General features: G+C 40.8%; 1 protein-coding gene across 2 annotated transcripts in view; it reads left to right on the forward strand.

Moving 5' to 3' along the window:
* LOC141754265 (CUB and sushi domain-containing protein 1) overlaps positions 1-16270 on the forward strand; it is a 467652-nt gene that overhangs the window by 150173 nt on the left and 301209 nt on the right. For both annotated transcript variants that reach the window (XM_074613208.1, XM_074613217.1), the window contains exon 3: positions 15350-15462. In XM_074613208.1, the coding sequence (XP_074469309.1) occupies positions 15350-15462 (113 nt within the window). The remainder of the gene's footprint in view (positions 1-15349; positions 15463-16270) is intronic.

Genomic DNA, 16270 nt, shown 5'->3' on the forward strand with positions numbered 1-16270 from the left:
AAACATATATACCCACACAGTAAGTCATGGTGCACATTACATACTGTGTGTGCGCGCTTGTCACGTTATATATTTGGTTATGCGCTCGCATGCGTGTGCCTTGTCTATTTGGCTCTCAAGGCTAGTTATGACCAATGTCTGTGTGAGACTGGAGTGTGAAATTAATGATGTAGTATGTGTGTAGAGTCAAGGTTGAACCATTTTACTGTCTGTGTGTGTATGATGGATATAGCAATATATCACGAGTACAACAGCTATACGTGTGTTTTATATGTGGCATTTGTATGTGTGTGTGTGTGTGTGTGTGTGTGTGTGTGTGTGTGTGTAATGGTTGTTCACCTGTAAGCACTTTGATTGATGGTTCCATATGGCCTGACTGTACTCTACTACAAAATGAGAGCGGTAGACAGAGCAGGATGGAGGTAGAGAAACACCGGTATAGAAGGAAAAAGAGAATTAACCAGACAGACACAAAGGAGATAAGGGAGAGTTATATCGATGCGTTTATCTAATTGTCTTGTATTTGATTCAAAATGCACAAAAGTTGAAGATTGTTGTCTTTCAGTTTAGTTAGGTAGCAAATCATTTATAAGGACTGTTCGCTTTTTGACCTACAAAACAATGTAAGGGGCTGTATTGATGTGTGGGCGAGCTGCTATATAGGTAACAGTGGGACAAGGAAATGCAATGCAAAAAGGGACATGGGATGAAGGGATTGAATATCAGACCCGTTGGTTTGAAGGCCTATCAGACACCAAAACACTGCACAGCAGTTTATAGTACTGTGAGAAAGGATTTTACAGCAAAGTAGCATGGCAGCATGCTAATGAAGGTGAGGTAAAATGACACTGTTAGCATAATAAAATAATGTAACAAAAATGTGCACTATTTGATTGCTGGATGATGAGCTAGATTCAAGATTCTAGATTCTTTTTTCGTCGGAAAACCATGTGTTTTTTTTGTGCTGGAGCCCTCACATAATATCAACGCATTAGACAAATGATGGGGACTGCTTGTTTACCAGTCTGGTCGCACGAAAAGGCATATGAATGACTGAATAATGCGCAAGGGAAAGCTTGTGATAATAACGCCGTTCTGCTCTTGGCGTGTCATTTGTACGCCATGTAGTCTGTTCTGACTGCCATGTAAATATGCAACGCTCAGAGTTAGTGACATAGAAAAAAATGTGAAAAAGACAGCTTACGGTGGCCGGGAAGGGAGGCGGATGGGTCCGACAAACACAGGACTTTCAACCAGGAGACCGGTGATCGAGACCGCTGTTTTGTTTTGTAAGTTATGTCAGTGACGTTTGTGACATGTTTTCCGTACTTATGTTACGTTGTTTCCATACGTATTGTACTATTGTTCATTACGTACTTATTTTAAGCCCAACCATGATGTTTTCCTAAACCTAACTAAATGGTTTTGTTGCCTAAACCTAAGTGAGTGTTTTTGTTGCCCCCTGCTGGTACTGCACCTTCATACACATGTGTAATATTCACGCCTCAGCGAGGCAAAACGTGACACTGACATGCTATCCTCTGGTGGACTGACGGGTCTATTACACACTTTGGCGTGATATCGGGTTGTATTGTCACAAAGTGCTGTTGTCAGTCTGAACACAGTATTGATAGAATAGTTGATTTTTTTATATTTCTTTATTTAAAACAATTATAATAATTTGTTTTGCTTTCTTAAGCAGCTTTTCACCGCTACAGTTTAGGTAAACTACAAAGTGGTGATGCACTAGGCAGATTTTGGCAATGTTTCTGTGAACCACCATGGAAGATGCACCTCCATAATCCTGATTATTTAATCACCTTTCTATCTCTGTTTTGTTGTTTTGTTTTTCAAATGGATAAGCGTGTTTGCCAAGAGCCCCTATGTTTGGCGCATATCCTTGACTCACATTCACAACTTTTAGCTTTTTTTGTTTTTGTTCCAAGTGTCCCACATTACTGATGGAAAAGAGCCAATGTCAGGCTTTGGGCCAGTTTTCATTTTACTTTTCTGCCATTGCCATGTGCACCAGGGATTTGTGTATATACACTATTCGAGTTTGAGAGACAAAGAGTCTCTCAGATGTCATTTGGCCATCATTTCATGCCTTTATTAGATAGCATACAGTAGAGAGCTGACAGGGAATGAGGGGAGAGAGAGGACATGCAACAAAGGTCCCTGGCTGCACTTGAACTGGGGACAGAGTGATTACATGCGCAACAACTTAAATCCCAAGGTCCGCAGGACACACTAATAAAATACTGTATGTTTTGAGCAAAAATAACTTAACTTGAACTTAATAATACAGCATTTTTTTTTTTTTATACCTGCACCGTTTTGGTATTTTTTGTAGCATTTTATTGCCTCTAAGTTGTGTGTACGGGCCATCATATTAACATCACAACACATGCTGCATTCAAATCTCCTCTAGTCCTCTGAAAACAAGTTGTTTTTCATATTTTCTTGTTCTTCTTTTACCATTAAAAAAACAGTGTTATGTTTGGGAAACCAGGCACTGCTGACTGGCAGATGCATGTTATGTAATCTAGTTGTTTGTGAAGGTGCAACACTTCCAAATATGAGGTTCAGGAGGTGGTTGGTGTATGGCGTGCATTATGCCTCTATAGACTTGAAAACTAAAAAGAGGTTGCGTGTGCGTGTGTGTGAGAGACAGTGTACTTTAGTCTGGAGGACCCAGAGTCTTGGCTAACAGCCAGCAGTCTGGATACCCACAAACCCTTGCTGAGGCTGCTGCTGCTAGGCAGAATGGGCTTTCTAAAGTGCAGTTAAACCTCGGTGGCCACATTTGAACTTTGATGCCTCCAGATCATGATTATTGACATGGACCCAGGCACCTAGATGTTGCTCTTCAGGTAAAAGACTAAACCAACTTTCAGTTCAATAGAAATGTCTTCTGTTGTGATGACTGGACAAAGCACAGCTTCCTATAATATAAGACAAGTCTTCACTAGAAACTAGAGCTGCTCTGTTTATGGTCCAATGCGTAAATGTACTCCCTTATCTTGCCATCTAGGAACAAATCAGTGCTTTAATCACATGGGACCCCCTTTCACAACCTCATCGTTTCAACCTGAGATCCCCATTCAATAAAACATCATCTTGTGAGGGCCCACTTGAAGCAACCAGTGACCCATGTTAGGGCCAGATTCACAGTGAGAAAAACACTGGTCTACGACCCAGCGAGACGTGGCTCTCTGCCAGCTGCCTACTCACAATATCCTGCCGCCTTGCTCCTGTTCCTTACCACAGCTCAGACAAATTGGTCCCTCTGGGATTTTGTGGAGCTTTTTTGTACCTATTGTGACTTAAAATTATGTTGACTTTTCTCAAAAATTGCTAAGCAATTTACATTTTTAATGGAGGCTATTTTTGCAATATAATTGTAATAATTGGTGCAAATTGCAAGTCAGGGGAAAAAAGGTGGCATTTATTTCATTCAACGGGAATTTAACTAAGCGAGCTGTGACTATGTGTCATTGAGAAAAGAGACATATATAATCATTTCCTGTGTTAATTAGCATACGGCAAATCACAGGTTGAATTTTCTGACAAGAAAGTTCAAAGCAACGGAAATACTGCTCCTATGCTTCGGTCTTGATAAATATACCTTCAACTCAGTGTCTGCACAAAACACGCCAAAAGAAATGCTAATTTTGGAAGCTTTTTCAAGATTTGAAGTGTATAGTTTGACTGTACAATAACAACATTTATTTTCGACCTTGGTGTTCGTCTGAATATCATTTAAGGCTTATGATAAATGGAAGTATAATAATGCAGGTTAAACGAAACACAAAGTGCCTTGATTTCCTTATTTGTGTTGCACTGAATATAAATCACATCAAAATGAAGCTCTCAGTCATTTCAATCATCTTCCATTTCCTTCGTCTTAACGACTTCACTTAGGAATCAGTGATTGTTGTAGAAGAAGGTGGAAGTAAACTAACCTTAGATTATTTATGTATTATTTCTTTAGGTGCATAAGTTTAAACAGAGTGCAGTTTCTATGATGATTTTGTGATTTCATGTGGAGAAATTGCACAAATGTCGGGATTGATATTTGCACTATAGATAGACAGATAGATAGATGTACTTTATTGATCTCAAATTGGGAAAATCTTGAACATTTCCCAATTTGGGATCAATAAAGTGCATTATTGTACTAAGTAATACTAAGTAATTATTGCATTTACTTCTGTTTCACACCTGTAATGCATGCAAACACGCACATGCCTCTGTAGACCGTCCTGCTCTGATAGACAGACAGCTTGACAGACAGTGTGTGGGCGGGTGAGATTCCTGGTTTAATTGCAGTATAAGGGGGATTGCGCAGCAGGGTGCTGCTTGAGGACCAAGAGAATCAGCGGGGTTCTTATACTCTTAGCACACAAATCAAATGCCACCCACTGCCAGAGTGCCCTTGAGCAAGGCACTCTCAACCCCTCACAACAGTCGATCTGTGTGATCCTGTGTGTACCTCTAAATTCCTGTGTTTTTAACCCTGTTTGTGTGTCTGTGTTTGTATGTATACTCTCCCGGAGGCAAAAGCACTGTAATTCCTCTTCAGAATAAGATCTTTTTGTCTGTCTGTCTCTGCATGTCTCTGCATGAAATGTGCTCAAACCTGTGAAAAATAAATCTCTCCAAAAATATCTACTTCCAACATCTTTTCTTCTCTCATCTTTTTTTCTCTTTTCTTCTCTAGAGCTGCAAAGATTCATCATTAATCGATTAGTTGTCAACTATTAAAATAATTGCCAACTATTATAATAATCGATTAATAGGTTTGAGTATTTTTTTTATGGAAAAATGTGAATATTTTCTGCTTTCTTTACTCCTTTATGGATGAGTTGTGGACAAAACAAGACATTTGAGGACGTCATCTTGGGCTTTGGGAAACATTGATTGATATTTTTTACAATTTTCTAACATTTTATAGACCAAAGAACTAATTGATTAATCAGAAAAATAATCAACATATTAATTGACAATGAAAAAAAATGTTAGTTGCAGCCCTGCATCTCTCCTCTCTTCTCCTCTCCTCTCCTCTCCTCTCCTCTTCCAAAAACAAATAAAAGAAAGAATCATTAAACATCTCAATAATACGTTTAAAGACAGTCTTTAAAAGTGTTTAAAAACAAGGTAGCTTAAGGCGACGGTAGCTACCCTTGGGTAGACTGCCAACTAGTTCCATAGCCAGCGGTCTACAATTAAACCAGAGAACTAATTATCCATGAACACAACTTAACATCTTTAAGTGCTGCACATAATGAGTGGTTGGAAAATAACCACATTATTGTTTTTTTCCATATAGCAGTTGTTGGGTTTCAACTTCATATCTCCAAAATGCCAAACTTCCTTGTGTTTAGTCTGGACCCAATGCATTTAAAAAAAAAAAAATCTTCAGTAGGGTTTAAAGTTGGAGCTACAAGGGATTCAAATGACTACAGTAGTTATGTATTAAGTGTTAACACAGAGAGAAACTAAAAAAGGAATGAAAATACCCATCTTGCCTAAGGCCATTTTTTTTTTACTTCTGCTGCACAGAGAGAGAAAAGAAGCTCTGGTGTTTTGTGTATCCCTATCTGGCTTCACCAATTTCCAAAAATTCACAGCTCTGTTCCCAGAGATGCATACCACCACTGTTTACAGATTTATACCACACTGTGTTCCCCAAAATACTGTCTACAGTTTGTACACAAACTGGAAACACCGCCAACTAAGCCTATGGTTTAAAACAAATGTCCTACTTTGTGTCCACATAATTTTTCTTCTGCTGTTTTTATATGTTAGCAAAAATCTTCCCCCCCAGAAAAATTAGATTGGTTGTTGTTTTCAGTACGTTCACTTCTTCTCAAGATGTCTTCCATCATCTGATCACTGCCTTTTCTTTCTCCCTCTCAGTGTCTGTCTTCTCCCCAACAAGCGCTTCTTGTCTATCCATTTAATCCGAGCTATGTTGTGTCACTGATAGACTAGTGTTCCACCAGGCAGACTGAAAAAATGGATTACACTCCCAGAATGACAGGTTGAAACAAATAGTCTCAGCCAGGGGCATACATCTACTGTACAAGTCTGAGGTCTATCTATAGTGTTGGCAAGAAGAAGCCAAATGCTCTGCAAGATGGAAAAGAGTAATATTTGTTTTATGAGCTTACGTTGCTCTCGTCTCTGGTTTGTGTGTGACAGATTGTTTTTCTAGACGTCAGAGCCAGTAGATATATGGGGAACCAAAGATATAAATTGCTGTTATCTCTCAAAAAAAGTCAGCGTTTTCTGAAGAGAAGAAAGCTGTTCTTATTTTCTAATGGACCGTCATGTTGTTTTACATTTGCTGAATGGACTCCAGTCATGAATTTCACTGGGTTCATGTTATGTTTAAAGGCCCAGACACACCAAGCTGACTTCAAAGAACTAACGGCGACGAAGGCCACCAGTTGAGCCTCAAGTCGCCTTTGTCTTGGCCAAAAGGTTGACTCAAACACAGCGCAAAAACTACAGCCGACGGTCAACTACCACATACCTTGTGTGCTTGCGTGAGATGAAATAACTCTCCCTACCAGCAGGTCGCTGTAGTCTGTATTTGTTATTCAAAAACGGAAACCGGAAGACAGAGGACTGCAGATATACAAGCCGTTGTTATGATACGTACATGAGACAAAGCAGTGTTTGCCGACCATTTTCACACCACTCTCACTCACCACTGAGCTTCATTCCAGATAGCCATGTCGTTGTGAAAAGATCCATGTATTGGAATGATCAGATGAAGATGAAGATGAAAAATGAGAAGAACCTTTTGTGTATTTCCTCTTGACTTTACTCGTAGGCTTGCTTTCCTCACATCCTCACATCCGAATCAGCCAAAAATACTCCGACACGGGTAGACTAGAGCCAACGGTGCGGGATTCACTGAAAGAACTAGACCGACGGGCACTCACCGACTGCTGACCGGCAGATTAACCACATTTAATGATTTTTAAGGTACAGTAACACTTAAAAAATCCAGGTGATTTAACCATTGGCTCATTTTCTGAAACATTTTGCATTTAAATCCATCAAAGTGTGACTCACGACTCTCTTTAAACCATCAACATTGTGTTTTTCAGTCATACTTTTTCAGTCACGACTCTAGACTGTTCACACCTTTAGAAAAGCAAACATAACATAATTTTCAGGTTTTGGGAGCACCTTGCCTCGGATAAGATGAGTCATTGGAAAGTTATACCTCGACACGGACAGTGGAAATCTGGCCTATTTTTTCCCTTTCATTTATTCTACACCTGTGAGCTTCCCATCACAGTCGTCTATTGTTCCAGCATCACCAGAGCAGCTGGAGGTCAAGTGCCTCGGTCAAGCACATTACAATGGTCGCTGAATAAGTCTCCTCTTTACTCTCCCTGTCAGGATTTCCCCTGCTGGCCTGTGGATTTCAACCGACAACTGCCTGTTCACAAGCTTTCTTTAAACCTGCGAGGTGTTAAAATCCCCAGGCTGCAAACATCACTCCCAATTTCGCCTTGTTAAGGTGTGATTGATACAGGTTGTCACGGCCATCGCTAGAAAACAGCGCATGAGACCTGAGGGAAAAGTGTTTTGAAATATATTCAGTCAGTACTGCTCAATATCAACATAAATCCTTAAAGAGAAGAGAAGAGGATCAGCATTTAAACATCAATAGTTCAATACCACATTAATTTAGAGACAGTAGTATAAATAAATTAGAAGACCAGCAGCGTCTTCTGGTCTTTTAATGCTGCATTTTTTCATGTATGTTGGCAGGTTTGATTTCACAGAAATGCTTTATGGCAAAATAATCTTTTTTTCCGTACTCTCTATTCACCTGCAATGAAAGAAGCCTGTGAGCTAGTTCAGATAGCCGACTCGAGTCCGCCTCTGCACTCACATGGCGTACTCCTCTCACTGCAACATATATCCATCACAGCCTTTTAATCATGGCGTGTACTTAAGCCGTCAGTGCACTGCTCGCTCTCTTGCTTCATGCCTGCTGCCACATCACTCACCTAAAAGCTACGGTATGCTGTCACTAGCGGCTGCCGCTGTCGCCGCCGCTACTGATGTTCATATAGCGATTCAAAAGCCCCAGCTCCACCTGTAGGCTCCGAGTCTACCCTTACAGAGGGAATTAGTGTCCTCGTTGTGCAGATTCTACACTCACATATCTATTCCACATGAGTTCACTCACTGAAATACAGTGAGCTGCAGAAAGATGCCTGAACTAACTTTAAAAGCTGAGTTATTGAAATGTTCTGCCTGGTGGGCCACTTGTAAGCCAAGAAGACTGCAGGGACATACTGAAGGTCATCAGGTTTGATCCAGATGCATACATTTGCAGATATGAAAGTCAACATTAAATTGGGTTGTTCTACTGAAATGATTAAATGAGGAGTGTGTTAAAGCAAATTATATATTACTAATATACACAAGTGACAACTTATCTCCACAATCCCATCTGTGAATCCCATAATAACAAGACTTCAAGTGGATAACTGTTACGTTAATAAATGTGCAGTGACACTCTGTTCTCAGCCTGTGACTTCACTGACAGAGGAGTGGTGTGGTGATGGAAACAGACCTGCCTCTTCTTAGATGTCTATTCTTAGCAAAACAAGCCATTTCTCACCAAAATACTAACAACTCTTTTTGAGCCGACTCATTTGTTTTCTTCCTCTTTTCCCACCTTTGTGCCATCATGGCTTCTTTCTTACAGCTTTCCCAGCTTTAGCATTTAGACGGCATCACTGGCTAGTTTTAATACATGGTTGAAATATGGTTGTTGTATGACTAAAGGGAGAATATTACTGCTAAATGAGTTTACAGTCATTGCTTTATCGTACATTATTACACAGCTGTGTTGAATACCACTATGTATAGCAGACCGTTGCTGTGGCAGCAGTTCTGATGTCGGACTCCGGAGGACCGTTTTTAAGTCTTTTATTTCTTCACTAAGTAGCCGTGTAAGAAGCGGGATAATATACAGCTAGTGAAAGAATCCCCTTCAGGGCGATGAGAGACCCCTCCGCTCCGCGTCAGGGTGCAGCATCGCCCTGTCGGGGATTCTTTCAAAACAATGAACAGCTGTACATTATCCCTTACGTATCATGCCACAAGACGTCGGCTCTACATCACTGAGCTTTTTCACAGACAAACACAGGACTTTCAAACGGGAGACCCGTGTTCGAGGACGGTGTTTTGTTTTGTAAGTTACGTTGGTGACGTTTGTCTCGTGTTTTGTAGTGACGTTTGTCACGTGTTTTCCGTCATTACGTAACATTGTTTCCATACGAGTTTTAATAAGTTTAAGTACCTATTTTAAGCCCAACATGATGTTTTCCCTTAACCTAACTAAGTGGATTTGTTGCCTAAACCTGAGTGGTTTTGTTGCCCCCTGCTGGTACAGCACCTTCATACAGGGGTATATTATTCACATCTCTGCGAAGCAAACCGTGACACTGACACACTATCCTCTGGTGGCCAGGCGGGTCTATTACATGCTTTGGCGTGATATCGGGTTGCACACGGTGTGCCTTTTGTATTTTACAGTTTTCCTGAATACACCGATAACTGAAGGGGCAAATTAAGGCTTCAGTGGTCTTGTTTGAACCATAGCTACTTCTGGAGCTGTTGAACTCGATGACACACACATATCTTCTCAACAGTTGGAGGATCATTGATCCCATCTCAGCTGTTGCTTTATTCATGGAAATCTTACATGCAGCTTTACCGAGATTTGCTATAGGGTTTCTTTTCCCTGTCTAATCTGTGGAAGAGTCGTCATGTGATGGTGATGAAAATAACACTGATGCTACTTTCCAATATCACATTATGCCTTTACTAGCCTCCAATCTAAACAGTAATCCTAGCGTTATAAGAGCCTGTCAACATCAGACATGCCCACAGTCTGACGCACTGTCAAAACAGACAGATACAGACGGGCAGTCGGACAGATGGACGAAGCAGCAGAAAGGCACACAGACTGTAAAGACTGGCTGGCTGGAATCGCTGAGTGGCTGCCTGATTACATAAGCTGGTTGACTGGTTGGACAGTTGACCAACTGGATAAACGGTCACATACTCTCAACCCGCCTCACTTATTTTTGTATAAATGTCAAACAGCCGTAGGATCAGTGTGCTGGCCTGATTGGGAGGGAGAGCGAGATGGAAAGAGAGCAGGGCGAGAGGGAGAAGAGACAGACGGAGAGAGAGAGACACGCAAAGACAGAGAAACAGAGCTAAACAGGGATATAGAATCATGTCAGTCCATCAGTACAGTGACAGCTAGACGATTACTGCTCATTACATGAATGACTGACTGACTACAGACTGATCGTGTGTGTGTGTGTCACAGCACCATTTTATTCCCAGAGACGGACAGAAATGGGATGATAATGCTTGTATTTGGATTTACACTGTATGTTTCGCTTAAGGTGTACAATTTGCACAGATTATGGTGATTTATAACCTTTAATATGTATCTATATAAGGAATACAATTGCAATGCAACATGTTTTTCCAATCAATACATCATTTATTAATACATTTGTTTGAGCTAAATATTCATCTAGGCCAATACCAGAGCTTGTTAAAGGGCCTTGTGTTTTTCAGTAGCAGCCATGGTAGCTCCATACTGCAGCCAGTATCTCTTTTCATCAATAGAGGTCCCATACGTACCAGCCAACCACTCTCTAAATCTCTGACCTGTGTCAACAATTAACCTTGGCCTAAGGAAGAAATGCTCTTGGAAGTTAATATGCCCATGAAATTAAAAAGGGAAGGAGCAAAGCCTGATTCCAATCAGTTATTTCGATTTCACTTTGTTCACATTTTATTTGTTGAGTGGTGAAATATTCATGTGACAATGCAGCTGCTGTCCCTTGTGGGCCACCAAGGTGATTTATTATAGCCTGTGACCAGGCGATTCTCTGTCTGGTTGAGCGAAATAGAGAAGGTGCAATGAAAATGCAGCACACAGCCTGAAAAGGTAGACAATGTGACACCAAAGAAAGGAATGCCAATCACATGAATCAAGATTAAATAGACAGTATATGATATGATAAAAAGCTCAGAAATGGATGAGATAAGGCGGATGAGGCTTTAGGTAAATGTGACACAAGAACAGAAAAAAAAGAAAATCACAACACCTAATGGCATCAGAACATACATTTCCTCTTAGCCTTGCCTGTTTGGTTTAGTTAGCGATTGTATTGCATTTAAAGAGATGTAGAAATAGCAGAAAGCTCACAGTAACTTAGCTAGCATTACCTGTATTGGCAGGTAGTTAGTGCAATTAAGTCAGTCAATAACGTCCAGCCTTCCACATATAATAACAAATGAGAATTTAGAGGTGAACAGAAGTACAATATACTGTATATTTAGCTTAAAGAAAAAAACAAATAGACTGTAATTACACAGAGCTACAATTGAAAATGTTCGAAAAATTAAAATTAACTAATTAGAATTAATATAATTAACAAACTTGCACTATTTTGACAGTACTTGCTGATTGAGATTATGTTTTATAAAAAAAGCAAATTAAGAAAAGTTTGAAGAAAAGCTGAATGTAAACCTCAAGGAGGAGTCTGTGAAAGGAGTTTTCACATACATAGTGTGTATTGATTGTCATTTGTATTACCATAGTATGCCAAATAGTATGTAGCTAAAAACAAATACAAATAATACAAAAGAATAAGTGAGTTTATCTTTTTTTTTAACTGTAAAAATGTTAAGCTAGTGCAACCAGTTGTAATCAATTCAACTTGACAAATCATCAACTAGTTATACAGAATAATGAATCATAATAATTATATGTTTCCCTGGTGTTTCTTAAGTTTACTCACATTAATTGTAAAACTATTAGCATGTCCTACCCTCTACTGGAATATCCAGCACACAACATTTAATTAGCCCAGACACACTCAAAAACATCTAAGAACCAAAATAACACAGAAGTTCAATTACTGGCTCAGTAATCCAACTTCATTCAAATTGAACAAAGACATTTGAGGTGCCAGACACTGCTGTGGCTAAGTAAAGTAAAAATCTTATTTACACCTATTATAGGCAAAGCCTTTCTCATCCTTCTCTCTTCTCCTTTTGTCTCGTCTCGCCGCTCACCTCTCCGTTCTGTCCTTCCATTGCCTCTGTCTCCTCTCTTTTCCCTCCATCTCTCTTTCTGTTTGTCGCTTTCCGTGTGCTCCCTTCATCCATTCTTGTCTGTCCTTTGTGTCCTTGCTTTGAGGCCGGAGAATTAAAATTATTAATTTTTCACCGTGCTCTGCTTTCACCGTTAAATGGCTCACACTTTTTGTCCATCTATCTTTCTTTCTCTTCCTCCAAACCTTTTTGCCTCCTTTCCACTTTATCACTTTCATTCTCTCCTTTTTTATGTTTCACCCCGGCCCACCTCTCTGTTGACCTAGCTGACCTTTCAAATGATGAAAAATGACTGCCAATAATACAGAAACCAGACTCATTTCCATCACACCTTGATTACATTAGCACTTGAATCCTCTGTCTGTCATTCTTTTCCCTTTATTTTCCCCTCTACTCTCATTCCCTTTGGTTTTGTCTCCCCTAAGCTTTCATTGTTGCATACTTTTGTGCATAGAGACCCGAGGACTATGATTGTGTCCAAACTTATGTTGAATCATTGTTCTCCTGATTTGGATATACTTAACTCTGCACTTTAGTTGGCTTGCTTCCATGTACACTCGGAAGTAAAGTGGTGTCACTTAATGCTTATTAATTTCCTGCTCTGCTTGAACATAAATAATAACAACTGAAAAAAAGAAAAAGCTATTTAATAAATGCTTTTATCTGTTCATTCCTGTTTTTGCCGCTGCTTGTCCGGGTGTGGTCGCAGTGGCAGCAGGAAATTCAAGGTTGCCCAGGAGTCCCTCTCCTCAGCCAAGTTGTGCAGCTCTTCCTGCGGGGATACTCAGGTGTTCCCAGGCCAGGTAGAATATACTCGCTCCTGTGGGTTCTTGGTCGGCCCCAAAGTCTCCCAGGTGGACTTTTCCAGAATAGTTCCACAGGGAGGTGTCCACTGGCCTTCTGACCAGATCCTCAAATCAATACAAAGAAGCTATGGGGGGAGGATTTGGACATACTGTAGATATACTTTGATAAGAGAGTCACACTCCCTCTGTGTGTGTTGTAATCCCAGCATCTCTGTGCTTTGTTTACATAGCCGGGCTGGCCGTCCGTACCTTTTAGCACCCACCCTCCGGTTTCCCATCAGGTTCACACTGTTAGCTCGGTCAGCACTGTTGCCGTTTGTTTTCACTGTTAGCACTGCTAAGCTGCAAGCTGCGAGCCACTGGCTCAGCCGTCGTCATGTTGAGAGCCGTGTGGAGGCAAAAGATATGCTCTGAATTTAGAATTTAACTCCTTTAACTCAAGCAGCATCTTTGTCTACTGTGTCTGTGTCAAAGAAGCAAACATCCTCCTTGCTTACATGTCTATTCGCCCCAAACAGCCAAGGTACTGACTGTTGGACAGATGTTAGCTGTAAACTAGCTGGTAATAGACCGGACCCACTAATCATGTGTATAGGACTGTGTCTGTGTGTTGTTGTTCAGCTCAGCCTCTCATTAAACTCAGAGCTCACCAGGAAGCATCATGGTCTGATACAACAAACAGAACTGCATCATCTTTAAATGCCACACCTTAACAGAGTTTAACACCAGGAGTTGTCCATTTATCCATTTGAAAAACACGCTGTTAAAGTTTGGGTTTGGTTTGGGTTTTATTTTTGTTGCTGCAAAGTTTTTACTCTGTGCAGTGGCAATTTAAGATTTTTTTTTTGATACATGCACTACTATAGTGAGTCTTTGTGGAGCTATAGATGCCAAACTTAAAGTTACCATGAGGAACTTTTAACAGGTTATGAAACAGTCTCACTTTAATACTGATGCTTCTATGTGACCTACATAAGTAAACCATCAGCGAGATGATTGGCTATTTCTATATAGTTATAGTTAATGCCTGTCATTAGTGCCACGGGGTCCAATTCTGAAGAAATCCTGCAACTTCATCGGAAACTCCTTTAGCTCAGACTCCAGCGGGGCCTCCGGCAGCGACCAGCCCGCCGCAGATAGACCCAGAACCGGCTTTGCTGCTGCCTTCGACCTGCAGTTGGAGTTCGGCGGGAGGTGGAGAGCTTCCCGCCCAGCAGCAACTGCTCCTCCTCCGGCAAGGAGCAGAGCTTTGCCTCGATCTCTTTGGCTCTGTTGGGAGCCAACACTGACATCACGCTGCTCGAGGCCCACGCCGTATTGCTGGGCCCACCGGAGGAAAGGGAGGCATGGGAGAACCAGAACCATGACTGCAGCGGGGCAGACCCTGCTGCAGTAAAATGAAGTTTTTTTAAAGGGACTCTGGTGCTCAGAAACAATACTGCTTTTGTCCACAGGGGCCACTGAAATCAATACAAACTGAAAGTTCCTCATAGTAGCTTTGTGCTGCATCTTTGTCTTCTGCTTTTATATACTTCTATCACAAAAGCAGCTAGTTGTTATTTAGCTCACCTTGGATTAACCTTGAAATGATCTCATTCCATGCCAGAACGTCCAGTCATAACATTATGAATATAATCGTTTCTTAATTATATCAACGCTTTACTCTACATTATGTTTGCTTCATTATCTTGGCAATTCAATACACTATTCACCTCTTTGAATTCCAGCTCCTTCAGTTTTGTGTTATTCCCTCCCTATTCTCCTCCCCAAATCGTTTAACCGTCAACTCTCAATTAAGAATCAAAGGGCTGTTTCAGCTCAACCTCCGGTGTAATGAGAGCTCACCTTGTTGTATCAGAGTCCAACAACACCTGACTTTCCCATCACACGCTGCTCTGGTGTAAATTCTTGAATTACACTATGTTTTTATTTGCGTTTTTTCATTCTTTATTTCAGAGTGTCTGCGCTCACGGCATGGCTAGTTATCATGAATAGTGGATCTTGTTCACTGTAGCTCAGTGGCGCATCAAATTCATATAATTTATTTTTAGAGAGTGGGAAAATCACTCCTTTCACTATCTTTTTCTTCAATGAAGAGGATAGCAGGAAACCGAAGAGTAGTGTGGAGTCAGGAAAACATAAAAGAGAAGGTCTTGGAGGGACCGGATTCTCAGACCAGCAGGAATCTTTATGGCTTCAGGGCTGTGGGCCTTAACCACACCATCAACACTGAACACAATTGCACATTACTATCACATACTTTTGTACTTTGCCATGTTTCATGTTCGATGTTGCCTCATTTCAACAGTCAATTGTCTTGCTGTGATTCAGAGACATTTCTTTGTGTTTTTCAGGTTGTCGGGATTCATGCTGCCCTCCCCTATAGTCAGCAGTGGATCTATATTGGCCTTGTGGTTTACCACAGACTTTGCCGTCAGCGCACAGGGCTTCAAAGCTGTATATGAAGGTAAGGCGATGTGTGAATGTACATGGTCGGTGATGTATGAGTGCTGGATGATTCACAGGCAATTTCTGAGGCAATAGTGATGACCTGCAAGGTGGTTGAACTGTGTTGGGGAATACAGTATATAACAGAAGTTCATGAAGTATTCACAACAGGCGCTGTATTAAGAAATCATATATTGTTTATGACTAATGCTGTGTTCACACTGCGAGCAACACTGCAACATTCTACAAGTCATTTCCAATGGAAGTTGGTGACATGAAACTACAAACTGACGCCTCACACTTGTGCGTGTGACGGGCGTGGCACACTATAAATACAGTTGAGCTGGTCTGAACTTTTTTCAGCGTCCCAAAGATGCAGTGAAGCATCAACTAATCATATGTTTTTGTTTCACCCTGTTCTGTTCCATACAAAACAATGCCATTAGCCAGAGGCCTGTACTTCAGGGTTAACCCTGGGTTTTCCATCCTACGACGGTGGTTCACTTCTTACCGGGGTAGATTGCCATGGTAACTTATGCTGAACACCTAACTTGCTCCGCAGCAGGTTATGTTCCAGGTAAGAGATCCACTCATATAAAAGCAACGCCTACTGACCAATCATAGGTCAATGCACGGATCATATGATAATATTACACAAATATTAATAATTTTAAATCATAATCCAGGCTCAAAACAACACAGTTTCAACTGACAAATGCAGGAAGGACATGCAGGAAGGATAGCTGGCTGTACGCTGTGGGTGCTTACTGCTTTAAATTATGTTTTTATATTTCTTTTTTTACTTGCTCTCAAGTCCGTTTCACACC

The sequence above is a fragment of the Sebastes fasciatus genome, chromosome 2, assembly GCF_043250625.1.
Source record: "Sebastes fasciatus isolate fSebFas1 chromosome 2, fSebFas1.pri, whole genome shotgun sequence".
In the NCBI taxonomy this organism is placed as follows: Eukaryota; Metazoa; Chordata; class Actinopteri; order Perciformes; family Sebastidae; genus Sebastes; species Sebastes fasciatus.